Raw genomic sequence first — 16,946 nt, forward strand, 5'->3', positions numbered from 1 at the left:
AATGGGACTCAACAGTCTGTGTGTGTGTGTGTTAGAGTCTCCCATTCTAGGGAGTAGGAATGGGACTCAACAGTCTGTGTGTGTGTGTGTGTGTGTGTGTGTGTGTGTGTGTGTTAGGGTCTCCCATTCTAGGGAGTAGGAATGGGACTCAACAGTCTGTGTGTGTGTGTGTGTGTGTGTGTGTGTTAGGGTCTCCCATTCTAGGGAGTAGGAATGGGACTCAACAGTCTATGTGTGTGTGTGTGTGTGTGTGTGTGTGTGTGCGTGTGCGTGTGCGTGTGCGTGTGCGTGTGCGTGGGTGTGAGTGTGAGTGTGAGTGTGTGAGTGTGTGTGTGTGTGTGTGTGTGTGTGTGTGTGTGTGTTAGGGTCTCCCATTCTAGGGAGTAGGAATGGGACTCAACAGTCTATGTGTGTGTGTGTGTGTGTGTGTGTGTGTGTGTGTGTGTGTGTGTGCGTGTGCGTGTGCGTGTGCGTGTGCGTGGGCGTGGGCGTGAGCGTGTGCACGTGCGAGCGCGTGCGAGCGCGTGCGCGTGCGTGTGAGTGTGAGTGTGTGTGTGTGTGTGTGTGTGTGTGTGTGTGTGTGTGTACCATGTTCCGCTGAGGGGCATGGTACTCATGTAGAGTACACTACAACCTGTCAGCACCTTAAAGGCTCAGTCAGGACATTCACACAGATATTCACAATAATGTACTACTGTCATGCACTCCCTCTGGCTTGTTGTTGGCTGACGCTCCCTCTGGCTTGTTGCTGGCTGACGCTCCCTCTGGCTTGTTGTTGGCTGACGCTCCCTCTGGCTTGTTGCTGGCTGACGCTCCCTCTGGCTTGTTGCTGGCTGACGCTCCCTCTGGCTTGTTGCTGGCTGACGCTCCCTCTGGCTTGTTGCTGGCTGACGCTCCCTCTGGCTTGTTGCTGGCTGACGCTCCCTCTGGCTTGTTGCTGGCTGACGCTCCCTCTGGCTTGTTGCTGGCTGAGCGCTCCCTCTGGCTTGTTGCTGGCTGACGCTCCCTCTGGCTTGTTGCTGGCTGACGCTCCCTCTGGCTTGTTGTTGGCTGACGCTCCCTCTGGCTTGTTGCTGGCTGACGCTCCCTCTGGCTTGTTGCTGGCTGACGCTCACACACACACACACACTCTCACGCTCCCTCTCTCTAACTTCCTCTCTCACGCTATTTCCTCCCTCTTGCTTTACTGACCATGTTGTGTGTGTCCGTTCCGTTCCCCCTGCAGAGAGCAGTGACTACAGCGAGGTGATATCAGACCCCTTTCTCCTTCGCCCCGGCAGAACCTCTCCCAGAGTTCCAGCTGGAACCGGAGGATGGGTTCATCGTTAAGAACCGTCCGGTGCAGCTCCGCTGTAGGGCCGCTCCCGCTACGCAGATCTACTTCAAATGTAACGGAGAGTGGGTCAACCAGAACGATCATGTGACCAGAGAGAGCCTCGATCAGATCACAGGTACTGGGATCGTACTGGAATACACATGGAATCACGATTTCACGAGAATTCACGTACACGTAAACATACACACACACACACACACACACACACACACATACACACACACACACACACACACACACACACACATACACACACACACACACACACACAATCTCTCTCACGTTCACACAAGGTCATATCCGCATTCACACCCACAATCTCACACACATCCAACCTCACACACAAATACACAATCTCATTCATACCAATCTCACATTAATGCTAAACTCACTTTTAGCTCTCCACAACTATGAGTTCATATAGACTTGCAAACATACTGTACACAAAGTGAAGCCAACTCAAAACACTGACTCAAAACACTTCAGTTCATTCATAAACATATATCAAATAAAATAAAATAAAATTGTATTGGCCGCATGCGCCGAATACAACAGGTGCAGACATTACAGTGAAATGCTTACTTACAGCTCTTAACCAACAGTGCATTAAAAAAATACATTTTAATAATATGCTACCCCCCGCCTCCCCTCTCTCTCCCCCCCGCCTCCCCTCTCTCTTCCCCCCGACCTCCCCCTCTCTCTCCCCTCTCACTCCCCCGCCTCCCCTCTCTCTCCCCTCTCTCTCCCCCCCGCCTCCCCTCTCTCACCCCCCGCCTCCTCTCTCTCCCCCCCTCTCTCTCCCCCTGCCTCCCCTCTCTCTCCCCTCTCTCTCCCACCCGCCTCCCCTCTCTCCCCCCCGCCTCCCCTCTCTCTCCCCCGACCTCCCCTCTCTCCTCCACTCCCCCGCCTCCCCTCTCTCTCCCTCTCTCTCCCCCGCCTCCCCTCTCTCCCCGCCTCCTCTCTCTCCCCCGCCTCCCCTCTCTCTCCCCCGCCTCCTCTCTCTCTCCCCTCCCTCTCCCCCCGCCTCCCTCTCTCTCCTCTCTCTCCTCTCTCTCCTGCCTCCCCTCTCTCTCCCCCCGCCTCCCTCTCTCTCCTCCCTCTCCCCCCGCCTCCCTCTCTCTCCCCCTCTCTTCCCCCGCCTCCTCTCTCTCCCTCCTGCCTCCCCTCTCTCTCCCCTACCTCTCCCCCCGCCTCCTCTCTCTCCCCCCGCCTCCCCTCTCTCTCCCTCCCTCTCCCCCCGCCTCCCCTCTCTCTCCCTTCCCCTCTCTCCCCTCCGCCTCCCCCTCTCTCTCCCTGCCTCTCCCCCCGCCTCCCCTCTCTCTCCCCCGCCTCCCCCTCTCCCCCCCCTCTGCCCCCCGCCTCCCCCTCTCTCTCCCTCCCCTCTCTCCCCCCGCCCTCCCCCTCTCTCTCTCCCTCCCTCTCCCCCCCCGCCTCCTCCTCTCTCTCCCCTACCTCTCCCCCCGCCTCCCCTCTCTCTCCCCGCCTCCCCTCCTCTCTGCCCGCCTCCCTCTCTCTCCTCCCTCTCCCCCCGCCTCCCCCTCTCTCTCCCCCGCCTCCCCTCTCTCTCCTCCCTCTCCCCCGCCTCCCCTCTCTCTCCCCTCTCTCTTCCCCCGCCTCCCTCTCTCTCCCTCCCGTCCTCTCTTCCCTACCTCTCCCCCCGCCTCCTCTCTCTCCCCTCCTCTCCCCGCCTCCTCTCTCCCCGCCTCCTCTCCCCCGCCTCCCCTCTCTCTCCCCGCGCCTCCCCTCTCTCTGCCCCCGCCTCCTCCCTCTCTGCCCCCGCCTCCCCTCTCTCTCCCTCCCTCTCCCCCGCCTCCCTCTCTCTCCCCCCGCCTCCCTCTCTCTGCCCCTCGCCCTCCCTCTCTCTCCCCCGCCTCCCTCTCTCTCCCCTACCTCTCCCCCCGCCTCCTCTCTCTCCCCCCCGCCTCCCTCTCTCTGCCCCCCGCCTCCCCTCTCTCCTTCTCCCCCCTGCCTCCCCTCTCTCTCCCAGGGCTGGTGGTGAGGGAGGTGGATATCTCCGTGTCGAGGACCCAGGCGGAGGAGCTGTTTGGTCTGGAGGACTACTGGTGTCAGTGTGTGGCCTGGAGCTCTGCAGGAACCACCAAGAGTAGCCGCGCATACGTCCGCATTGCATGTACGTACAGGGTGTGTGTGTGTGTGTGTGTGTGTGTGTGTGTGTGTGTGTGTGTGTGTGTGTGTGTACGTACAGGGTGTGTGTGTGTGTGTGTGTGTGTGTACGTACAGGGTGTGTGTGTGTGTGTGTGTGTGTGTGTGTGTGTGTGTACGTACAGGGTGTGTGTGTGTGTGTGTGTGACGTACAGGGTTGTGTGTGTGTGTGTGTGTGTGTGTGTGTGTGTGTGTGTGTGTGTGTGTGTGTGTGTGTGTGTGTGTGTGTGTGTACGTACAGGGTGTGTGTGTGTGTGTGTGTGTGTGTGTGTGTGTGTGTGTGTGTGTGTGTGTGTGTGTGTGTGTGTGTGTGTGTGTGTGTGTGTGTGTGTTATTATATCAACTTCCTCCCACTAGTCCATGAGGAGACAGGTTAAGGAATGATTTTGAAGCCTTGACAATTTAATTGTGTATGTGGTGCCATTCAGAGGGTGAATAGGCGAGACAAAAGATTTAAGTGCCTTTGAACGGGGTATGGTAGTAGGTGCCAAGTGCACCGGTTTGAATGTGTCAAGAACTGCAACGCTGCTGGGTTTTTCATGCTCAACAGTTTCCCGTGTTGGTGGGGGTGGTGGTTGGGGTGGGGTGGGGTGGGGGTCTTCTCAATGTTTTGTCACATGTGTGTGTTACACATGTTCTTCATATGACTCCCAGGGTATGATTGACATGTCACACTGTTAATAAGATACACATCTAAATGCCTGAAAGACACACACACACACACACACCACACACACACACACACACACACACACACACACACACACACACACACCCAGTGGCGGCTCCTGAAAAAATTCTCAGGGGGGGCAATTTTTCTGATGATTTAGGTGACCTACACACATTTTAAAAAAGATATGTCCAGCAACAACATGAAGACAGGGGCAGCATATAAGTCAATACCAGAAGCATTTATTGACTGATCTCAAAAGTGTTGGCTTACCAGGGTTGGTGGAGCCCTCAGTTTCATCTTTGCCTCGCAAAGCTAACTCAAACACTCCGCAAAACTTCACACACTGGATTAGCCGGCTGAGGATGTGGCGGTTCTTGCTAATGTCGTAGTAAATATATTTGTTATAGTGAATATGGAATATGATATGTTGAGTAAAATGTTGTGCTAAGATCTATTTAGGTCAGGAGCTGGTTATAAGTTCTGTTCCTATCCAATAACAATGGACAAAAGGGTCCTATCTTGTCAGCCTTGTCAGTTTCAGTTCTCCAGTAAACTTGTGATTATCAACACTAACCTCATCGGACAGCTAGCCTGTATCCCTCATCCAGTTGAGTGGGAATGTTCACTCTCCCCAAAGCAGACAATCTCAAACAGCAATCCATGTGGGTCTTTGACAGCTCATGTTTCTTAATCTTTCCTGAAAGATGGTGCATGTCCGTTACACACCAGTCGCTGTCCAAGCGGTGCTGTCTGCCGTGCCGCCTTCAGGGTGAAAGAGTAAGCAGGGGGTAGCAGAAGACTGCATTAGCTACATCGCAGCCTGCTAGCCAGGTTTTTCGTTCGTACCAATTTTTGGAAAATCCTCGGGTGTAGTACTTCCCCCCTTTAGTAGAAACCTGTTGAATTATTAAATTTGGTCTGGGAGGTCCTAATTGTTTCGTTGCCAATTTATCTTCATTTGTTCGCCGACAAAAAGGAACTTCTTTCAAAGACACAATCGAGTTGCACTGAAGCCTAGCCATTTTCACAGTAGTAGTGAATTGATTGATGAGGCTACCCGCTCTTTTCTTAGTTACGTTCATGGTTATGTTACGTATGACGAAAGCGTGTAAGTGCAAGCCCTCAGAAACCCATAGAGATTGTATTGAAAGCTCTGATATTTGAAAAAATAGATTTTACATGGGAGTCTATGACAGACTTCTGGGCGATTTTCAACCTGACTGAAATCGCCCCAAAAGGGGGGGGGCCATTTGAAGCACGACTTTAGCCTGATTGGACATTTAGTGGCACTGTGGCAGATCAGACGTCTAGATTACAACACTGATAACTACTGTTGCCGTGATATAATTGATTAGAAAAAAAATCCCTTCCTTTTCCCGTTTGGCAGTGCGTCGCCCATATCGCCCTATTGAACACACCGCCCCTGCACACACCACACACACACACCACACACACATACACACTCTCTCAACTGTGTTAACAGTTTGACTCTGTGTCGCCCCCTATCTGCAGACCTGCGTAAGAACTTTGAGCAGGAGCCGCTGGGTCGAGAGGTGAGATTGGAGCAGGAGGTGTTGCTGCAGTGTGGACCCCCTGAGGGCATGCCCCCTGCTGAGGTACACTACCTGTGTGGGGGGGTGTGTGTGTGTGTGTGTGGTGTGGTGTGGTGTGTGGTGTGGTGTGTGTGTGTATGTGTGTGTGTGTGTGTGAGTGGTGTGGTGTGTGTGTGTGTGTGAGTGGTGTGGTGTGTGTGGTTGTGGTTGTGGTTGTGGTGTGTGTGTGTGTGTGTGTGTGTGTGTGTGTGTGTGTGTGTGTGTGTGTGTGTGGTGTGGTGTGGTGTGTGTGTGTGTGTGCGCGCACGTGGACAAGTAAAACAAGGCAAATTCTGACAAGTGGGGACATTTCTGGCCACAGGGAAAAAGGCAATTTTAGGCTTAAGGTTTATGTTTAGGGTTACAATTGGGGTTATGGTTAGGTTTAGGCTTAGGAGTTAGGTTTAGGGTTTGGGGTTAAGGTTAGGGTTAGGTTTAGGCTTAGGAGTTAGGTTTAGGGTTTGGGGTTAAGGTTAGGGTTAGGTTTAGGCTTAGGAGTTAGGTTTAGGGTTTGGGGTTAAGGTTAGGGTTAGGTTTAGGCTTAGGAGTTAGGTTTAGGGTTTGGGGTTAAGGTTAGGGTTAGGTTAAGGGTTAGGGCTTAGGGAAAATAGGATTTTGGATGGGAATCAATTGTTTGGTCCCCACAAGGATGGTAAAACAAACGTGTGTGTCAAATAAAAGAACAAATATTTGTCACATGCGCCGAATACAACAGGTGTACACTTTACCGAGAAATGCTTACTTATGAGCCCTTTCCCAACGATGCAGAGTTAAAAAGGAAATAGTAAAACAATAAAATAACAATAACAAGGCTATATACAAAGAGTATCGCAACCAAGTCAATGTGCAGGGGTACGAGGTAGTTGAGGTAGTTGAAGTAATATTTACATGTAGGTCGGGGTAAAAGTGACTAGTCAATCAGGATAGATAATAAACAGAGTAGCAGCAGCGTATGTGAAAGAATGTGACTGTGTGTGTGTAGTCCTCCAGACAGTCCTCCAGACAGACAGACCTCCAGACAGACAGACCTCCAGACAGACAGACCTCCAGACAGACAGACCTCCAGACAGACAGACCTCCAGACAGACAGACCTCCAGACAGACAGACCTCCAGACAGACAGATCTCCAGACAGACAGACCTACAGAAAGACCTTCAGACCTCCAGACAGACAGACCTCCAGACAGACCTCCAGACAGACAGACCTCCAGACAGACCTCCAGACAGACAGATCTCCAGACAGACAGACCTCCAGACAGAAAGACCTTGAGCAGACCTCCAGACAGACAGTCCTCCAGACAGACCTCCAGACAGACAGACCTCCAGACAGACAATCTCCAGACAGACAGACAGACCTCCAGACAGACAGACCTCCAGACAGAAAGACCTTCAGAAAGACCTTCAGACCTCCAGACAGAAAGACCTCCAGACAGTCCTCCAGACAGACAGACCTCTAGACAGACAGTCCTCCAGACAGACAGACCTCCAGACAGACAGACCTCCAGACAGACAGACCTCCAGACAGACAGACCTCCAGACAGACCTCCAGACAGACAGACCTCCAGACAGACCTCCAGACAGACAGACCTCCAGACAGACAGACCTTCAGACAGACAGACCTCCAGACAGACAGACCTCCAGACAGACAGACCTCCAGACAGACAGACCTCCAGACAGACAGACCTCCAGACAGACCTCCAGACAGACAGACCTCCAGACAGACAGACAGACCTCCAGACAGACAGACCTCCAGACAGACAGACCTCCAGACAGACAGACCTCCAGACAGACAGACCTCCAGACAGACAGACCTCCAGACAGACAGACCTCCAGACAGACCTCCAGACAGACAGACAGACCTCCAGACAGACAGACCTCCAGACAGACAGACCTCCAGACAGACAGACCTCCAGACAGACAGACCTCCAGACAGACAGACAGACCTCCAGACAGACAGACAGACCTCCAGACAGACAGACCTCCAGACAGACAGACCTCCAGACAGACAGACCTTCAGACAGACAGACCTCCAGACAGACAGACCTCCAGACAGACAGACCTCCAGACAGACAGACCTCCAGACAGACAGACCTCCAGACAGACAGACCTCCAGACAGACAGACCTCCAGACAGACAGACAGACAGTCCTCCAGACAGACAGACCTCCAGACAGACAGACCTCCAGACAGACAGACAGACCTCCAGACAGACAGACCTCCAGACAGACAGACCTCCAGACAGACCTCCAGACAGACAGACCTCCAGACAGACAGATCTCCAGACATACCTCCATTGGGACACTTGGGACATGCAGTCCTGGGTGGTTGGTGGGTGTGCTGTGTGTTAATGAGTATTTGCTGTGTGTTAATTAGTTTGCATTGAGTTGTTTGTGCGTTCGTGCATTAATTTATCTGAATGTGGACTGTCTTCCTTTTACTTTCTCTCCCCCTCTCTCTCTCCCCTCTCCCCCTCTCTCTCCCCCTCTCTCTCTCTCCCCCTCTCTCTCTCTCCCCCTCTCTCTCTCTCTCTCTCTCTCTCTCTCTCTCTCTCTCCCCCTCTCTCTCCTCTCTCTCTCCCCTCTCTCTCTCCCCCTCTCTCTCTCCCTCTCCCCTCCCCCAGGTGGAATGGTTGAAGAATGAGGACACCATAGATCCGTCTCAGGACTCTAACTTCCTGATGACCATAGATCATGACCTCATTATTAAACAGGCCCGTCTCTCTGACACTGCCAACTACACCTGTGTGGCCCGCAACCAGGTGGCCAAGAGACGCAGTAGTACTGCCTCGCTTATCGTCTATGGTGGGCAAACACACACTGTGTCTCACTAGAAGACTCAACCAAAGGCCTTTAATACACAAACACAGAAAGGCAGACACACACACACACACACACACACACACACACACACACACACACACACACACACACTGTGTCTCACTAGAAGACTCAACCAAAGGCCTTAAATACACACACACAGAAAGGCAGACACACACACACACACACACACACACACTGTGTCTCACTAGAAGACTCAACCAAAGGCCTTTAATACACACACACAGAAAGGCAGACACACACACACACACACACACACACACACACACACACTGTGTCTCACTAGAAGACTCAACCAAAGGCCTTTAATACACACACACAGAAAGGCAGACACACACACACACACACACACACACACACACACTGTGTCTCACTAGAAGACTGAACCAAAGGCCTTTAATACACACACACAGAAAGGCAAACACACACAGGTTTTTTAGTAAATCTGATGGCGTGTCTCACTCTCTCTCTCTCAGTGAGTGGGGGCTGGTCTTCGTGGACTGAGTGGTCGGAGTGTAACGCCCAGTGTGGGCGGGGCTGGCAGCGACGGACACGCAGCTGCACCAATCCTGCGCCTCTAAACGGGGGAGCCTTCTGCGAGGGCCCGCCTTTTCAGAGAGTCACATGCACCACTCTGTGTCCAGGTGAGAATGATTAACAGGTGTATGGCCAGAGGAGCTGCCCGTCATGATTTACACCAATCAGATGGACCAGATTCGTTCTGCGTTTCCTCTCAGTTGTTATTAGAACTACCTTGTGAGTTTTCTGAACTGAAGCGCCCAACCACGTGGTAGATCAGGATGACGCAGATATGAAGCATAGAGTTGAGAAGGAAGTCTAGCATAGACACACACACACACATGCAGTCAGTCAGTAATTTAGCTAGCCAGTCAGCCAGTCAGCCAGTCAGCTAGCCAGTCAGTCAGTCAGTCAGCCAGCCAGTCAGTCAGCCAGCCAGTCAGTCAGTCAGCCAGCCAGTCAGTCAGTCAGCCAGCCAGTCAGTCAGCCAGTCAGCCAGTCAGTCAGTCAGTCAGTCAGTCAGTCAGCCAGTCAGCCAGTCAGCCAGCCAGTCAGCCAGTCAGTCAGCCAGTCAGCCAGCCAGCCAGTCAGTCAGTCAGCCAGTCAGCCAGCCAGCCAGTCAGTCAGTCAGTCAGTCAGTCAGCCAGTCAGCCAGTCAGCCAGTCACTTTGTCCTCCAGTGGACGGAGGCTGGACGGAGGCTGGACGGAGGCTGGACGGAGGCTGGACGGAGTGGTCAGCCTATGGTACAATGTAGCCTACCCACTGTTATTTAGTTAGTTGCTTAGCTAGTTAGTTACCCCCTGACTTCTGACCCCTATTAGTGGACGGAGGCTGGACGGAGTGGGCCAAGTGGTCAGCGTGTGGGACAGAATGCACCCACTGGAGGAGCAGGGAGTGTCAGGCCCCACCGCCCCGAAACGGAGGACGCCACTGTAGTGGTAGCATGATGGAGAGCAAGAACTGCACCAACGGACTCTGTACACGCAGTGAGTTAGAGGGAGGGAGGGAGGGAGGGAGGGAGGGAGGGAGGGAGGGAGGGAGGGAGGGAGGCAGGGAGGGAGGGAGGGGGGGGGGGGGAGAGAGGGAGAGAGAGACTGGTCATTACTGTCATTGTGTCTAAAACAAATGGTGTTCCAAAAAAGGTCCAGTTGCCAGGACCACAAATACAAATTCCATCTAGACACCGTTGCCGTAGAGCACACAAAAAACGATACATACCTCAGCCTAAACATCAGCGCCACAGGTAACTTCCACAAAGCTGTGAACGATCTGAGGGCCTTTTATGCCGTCAAAAGGAACATAAAATTTGACATACCAATTAGGATCTGGCTAAAAATACTGGAATCAGTTATAGAACCCATTGCCCTTTATGGTTGTGAGGTCTGGGGTCCGATTTATTTATTTTCCCTTTTGTACTTTAACTATTTGCACATTGTTACAACACTGTATATAGACATAATATGACATTTGAAATGTCTTTATTCTTTTGGAACTTTTGAGAGAGAGAGAGAGAGAGAGAGAGAGAGAGAGAGAGAGAGAGAGAGAGAGAGAGAGAGAGAGAGAGAGAGAGAGAGAGAGAGAGAGAGAGAGAGAGAAAAGAGAGAGAGAGAGAGAGAGAGAGAGAGAGAGAGAGAGAGAGAGAGAGAGAGAGAGAGAGATCCTCTGGCTAATCTGAGAGAAGAAAGGATGTGAATACAACAATACACATATAACCTGGGACAGATGACCAATCAGATTAGCCAGAGGAGCTGTCCGTCATGATTTAGACCAATCAGATTAGCCAGAGGAGCTGTCCGTCATGATTTACACCAATCAGATGGACCAGATTCGTTCTGCGTTTCCTCTCAGTTGTTATTAGAACTACCTTTGAGTTTTCTGAACTGAAGCGCCCAACCACATGGTAGATCAGGATGACGCAGAGATGAAGCATAGAGTTGAGAAGGAAGTCTAGCATAGACAGATGGTTAGCAGTGGTGTTTGGGTTCACAAGAAGAAAAGACCAGCCATCCAAATGTTAAACGCACAGATGGGGGGGTTAGGGTGAGGGGAGGGCGGAGTTGTATGTGTGTGTGTGTGTTTGTGTATGTGTGTGTGTGTGTGTGTGTGTGTGTGTGTGTGCGTGTGTGTGTGTGTATGTGTGCGTGCACAGGGGTGTGAAACAAAAGGAGGGCACAGAGTCGGAAGGAAGGAGTGCAGCGTGCAACGACACGACAGAGTAGAGAAATGAACAGAGGGAGGAGAGGAGAGGAGGGGAGGGTGAGGAGAGGAGGACAGGAGAGGAGGGTGAGTCAGATTCACCCTGACACCCAATGTGCAACGCCTGATGATCTGGGTGGAATCCAGCTGACAGCACATTACACACACACACTCACAGACCAAATACACACAGCCAGTGAGCTACACAAAGGAACCGAGACACACACACACACTACACACACTACACACACTCGCAAGACAGACATGAGACAGATAGGAGACAGACAGACAGAAGACAGACATGAGACAGACAGGAGACAGACAGGAGACAGACAGACAGGAGACAGACATGAGACAGACAGGAGACAGACAGACAGAAGACAGACAGGAGACAGACAGGAGACAGACAGACAGAAGACAGACAGGAGACAGACAGGAAACAGACAGACAGAAGACAGACATGAGACAGACAGGAGACAGACAGGAGACAGACATGAGACAGACAGGAGACAGACAGGAGACAGACAGACAGAAGACAGACATGAGACAGACAGGAGACAGACAGGAGACAGACAGGAGACAGACATGAGACAGACAGGAGACAGACAGGAGACAGACAGACAGAAGACAGACATGAGACAGACAGAAGACAGACAGGAGACAGACAGGAGACAGACAGGAGACAGACAGACAGAAGACAGACATGAGACAGACAGGAGACAGACAGGAGACAGACAGGAGACAGACAGGAGACAGACAGGAGACAGACAGGAGACAGACAGGAGACAGACATGAGACAGACAGGAGACAGACAGGAGTATAAACTGGTCAGAGTATTTTGGTTTATTTGGATCCCCGGTAGCTTTTGCAGAAGCAGCAGCTACTCTTCCTGGAAAAACACACAAAACACAAAACATGACAAGTAACAAAACACAGATAGACAAGGACCTCTAAAAGTAAAAACATTTGGTTCAAAGCATTCTCTAAGACCTAAACCTCAACTGGAGTTGTGTATAAAGGGTGTGACCATTGAACAAGTTGAAGTAGCTGAACTCCTAGGCGTAACATTGGATGGTTAATTATCATGGCCAAGTCATATTGAAAAAATGTGTTGTGAAGATGGGGAGAGGTATGTATGTTATAAAAATATGTTCTGTGTTTTTGACACAAATCAACTGTGCTAGTTGTTCAGGTTCTGCTCTTGTCCCATCTTGATTACTGTCTGGTAATATGGTCAGGTGCAATAATGAAAGACCTAGCAAAGTTGCAGCTGGCTCAGAACAGAGCGGCACACCTTGCCCTTAACTGCACACACAGAACTAACATCAACAACATGCATGATAGTCTTTCCTGGTTGAGGGTTGACGAGAGATTAACTGCTTGTCTTCTAGTTACTATAATGAAAATTGCACATCTTCTGCATAATCAAATAACATTCAGCTCAGACACCCATACACACCCCACAAGACATGCCACCAGGGGTCTCTTCACAGTCCCCAAGTCCAAATGAATTCACAGCAACGCACAGTTTTATACAGAGCCATGATTGCATGGAACTCTCTTCCATCTCCAATTACTCAAGAAAACAGCAAAATTACCTTTAAAAAACAGATTAAACAACATCTCATGGAACGGAGGGGACTGTGAGGGGACCCACTCTAACACACACAGTCACACTCTAACACACACAGTCACACTCTAACACACACAGTCACACTCTAACACACACAGTCACACTCTAACACACACAGTCACACTCTAACACACACAGTCACACTCTAACACACACAGTCACACTAACACACACTGTCACACTCTAACACACACAGTCACACTCTAACACACACTGTCACACTCTAACACACACTGTCACACTCTAACACACACAGTCACACTCTAACACACACAGTCACACTCTAACACACACAGTCACACTCTAACACACACAGTCACACTCTAACACACACTGTCACACTCTAACACACACAGTCACACTCTAACACACACAGTCACACTCTAACACACACAGTCACACTCTAACACACACAGTCACACTCTAACACACACTGTCACACTCTAACATACACAGTCACACTCTAACACACACTGTCACACTCTAACACACACAGTCACACTCTAACACACACTGTCACACTCTAACACACACAGTCACACTCTAACACACACAGTCACACTCCTAACACACACAGTCACACTCTAACACACACAGTCACACTAACACACACTGTCACACTCTAACACACACAGTCACACTCTAACACACACTGTCACACTCTAACACACACTGTCACACTCTAACACACACAGTCACACTCTAACACACACAGTCACACTCTAACACACACAGTCACACTCTAACACACACAGTCACACTCTAACACACACTGTCACACTCTAACACACACAGTCACACTCTAACACACACAGTCACACTCTAACACACACAGTCACACTCTAACACACACAGTCACACTCTAACACACACTGTCACACTCCTAAACACACAGTCACCTCTAACACACACTGTCACACTCTAACACACACAGTCACACTCTAACACACACTGTCACACTCTAACACACACAGTCACACTCTAACACACACTGTCACACTCTAACACACACAGTCACACTCTAACACACACTGTCACACTCTAACACACACTGTCACACTCTAACACACACTGTCACACTCTAACACACACTGTCACACTCTAACACACAGAGTCACACTCTAACACACACTGTCACACTCTAACACACACTGTCACACTCTAACACACACAGTCACACTCTAACACACACAGTCACACTCTAACACACACAGTCACACTCTAACACACACAGTCACACTCTAACAGACACAGTCACACTCTAACACACACAGTCACACTCTAACACACACAGTCACACTCTAACACACACAGTCACACTCTAACACACACAGTCACACTCTAACACACACAGTCACACTCTAACACACACAGTCACACTCTAACACACACAGTCACACTCTAACACACACTGTCACACTCTAACACACACAGTCACACTCTAACACACACAGCCACCTCTAACACACACAGACACACTCTAACACACACTGTCACACTCTAACACACACTGTCACACTCCTAACACACACTGTCACACTCTAACACACACAGTCACACTCTAACACACACTGTCACACTCTAACACACACAGTCACACTCTAACACACACTGTCACACTCTAACACACACAGTCACACTCTAACACACACAGTCACACTCTAACACACACAGTCACACTCTAACACACACAGTCACACTCTAACACACACAGTCACACTCTAACACACACAGTCACACTCTAACACACACAGTCACACTAACACACACTGTCACACTCTAACACACACAGTCACACTCTAACACACACTGTCACACTCTAACACACACTGTCACACTCTAACACACACAGTCACACTCTAACACACACAGTCACACTCTAACACACACAGTCACACTCTAACACACACAGTCACACTCTAACACACACTGTCACACTCTAACACACACAGTCACACTCTAACACACACAGTCACACTCTAACACACACAGTCACACTCTAACACACACAGTCACACTCTAACACACACTGTCACACTCTAACACACACAGTCACACTCTAACACACACTGTCACACTCTAACACACACAGTCACACTCTAACACACACTGTCACACTCTAACACACACAGTCACACTCTAACACACACTGTCACACTCTAACACACACAGTCACACTCTAACACACACTGTCACACTCTAACACACACTGTCACACTCTAACACACACTGTCACACTCTAACACACACTGTCACACTCTAACACACAGAGTCACACTCTAACACACACTGTCACACTCTAACACACACTGTCACACTCTAACACACACAGTCACACTCTAACACACACAGTCACACTCTAACACACACAGTCACACTCTAACACACACAGTCACACTCTAACAGACACAGTCACACTCTAACACACACAGTCACACTCTAACACACACAGTCACACTCTAACACACACAGTCACACTCTAACACACACAGTCACACTCTAACACACACAGTCACACTCTAACACACACAGTCACACTCTAACACACACAGTCACACTCTAACACACACTGTCACACTCTAACACACACAGTCACACTCTAACACACACAGCCACACTCTAACACACACAGACACACTCTAACACACACTGTCACACTCTAACACACACTGTCACACTCTAACACACACTCTCACACTCTAACACACACAGTCACACTCTAACACACACTGTCACACTCTAACACACACAGTCACACTCTAACACACACTGTCACACTCTAACACACACAGTCACACTCTAACACACACAGTCACACTCTAACACACACAGTCACACTCTAACACACACAGTCACACTCTAACACACACAGTCACACTCTAACACACACTGTCACACTCTAACACACACAGTCACACTCTAACACACACAGCCACACTCTAACACACACAGACACACTCTAACACACACTGTCACACTCTAACACACACAGTCACACACTAACACACACAGTCACACTCTAACACACACAGTCACACTCTAACACACACAGTCACACTCTAACACACACAGTCACACTCTAACACACAGTCACACTCTAACACACACAGTCACACTCTAACACACACAGACACACTCTAACACACACAGTCACACTCTAACACACACAGTCACACTCTAACACACACAGACACACTCTAACACAAACAGTCACACTCTAACACACACTGTCACACTCTAACACACACAGTCACACTCTAACACACACAGACACACTCTAACACACACAGTCACACTCTAACACACACTGTCACACTCTAACACACACAGTCACACTCTAACACACACAGTCACACTCTATCACACACATACACACTCTAACACACACAGACACACTCTAACACACACAGTCACACTCTAACACACACTGTCACACTCTAACACACACAGACACACTCTAACACACACAGTCACACTCTAACACACACAGTCACACTCTAACACACACAGTCACACTCTAACACACACTGTCACACTCTAACACACACTGTCACACTCTAACACACACAGTCACACTCTAACACACACTGTCACACTCTAACACACACAAACACACTCTAACACACACAGTCACACTCTAACACACACTGTCACACTCTAACACACACTGTCACACTCTAACACACACAGTCACACTCTAACACACACTGTCACACTCTAACACACACAGTCACACTCTAACACACACTGTCACACTCTAACACACACAGTCACACTCTAACACACACAGTCACACTCTAACACACACTGTCACACTCTAACACACACTGTCACACTCTAACACACACAGTCACACTCTAACACACACTGTCACACTCTAACACACACAGTCACACTCTAACACACACAGTCACACTCTAACACACACAGTCACACTCTAACACACACAGTCACACTCTAACACACACAGTCACACTCTAACACACACAGTCACACT

At 50.1% G+C, this 16,946-nt stretch overlaps 1 protein-coding gene across 1 annotated transcript in view; it reads left to right on the forward strand.

Annotated features, from left to right (window-relative positions):
- The window catches only part of LOC121578672 (netrin receptor UNC5B-b), a 128,513-nt gene that overhangs the window by 63,894 nt on the left and 47,673 nt on the right, over window positions 1-16,946 (forward strand). The window contains 7 exon segments of the mRNA XM_045216296.1: window positions 1,226-1,257; window positions 1,259-1,451; window positions 3,324-3,467; window positions 5,685-5,788; window positions 8,383-8,563; window positions 9,076-9,243; window positions 9,942-10,106. Of these exon segments, the coding sequence (XP_045072231.1) occupies window positions 1,226-1,257; window positions 1,259-1,451; window positions 3,324-3,467; window positions 5,685-5,788; window positions 8,383-8,563; window positions 9,076-9,243; window positions 9,942-10,106 (987 nt within the window).

Source organism: Coregonus clupeaformis, unplaced genomic scaffold (assembly GCF_020615455.1).
Source record: "Coregonus clupeaformis isolate EN_2021a unplaced genomic scaffold, ASM2061545v1 scaf0669, whole genome shotgun sequence".
NCBI lineage: Eukaryota > Metazoa > Chordata > Actinopteri > Salmoniformes > Salmonidae > Coregonus > Coregonus clupeaformis.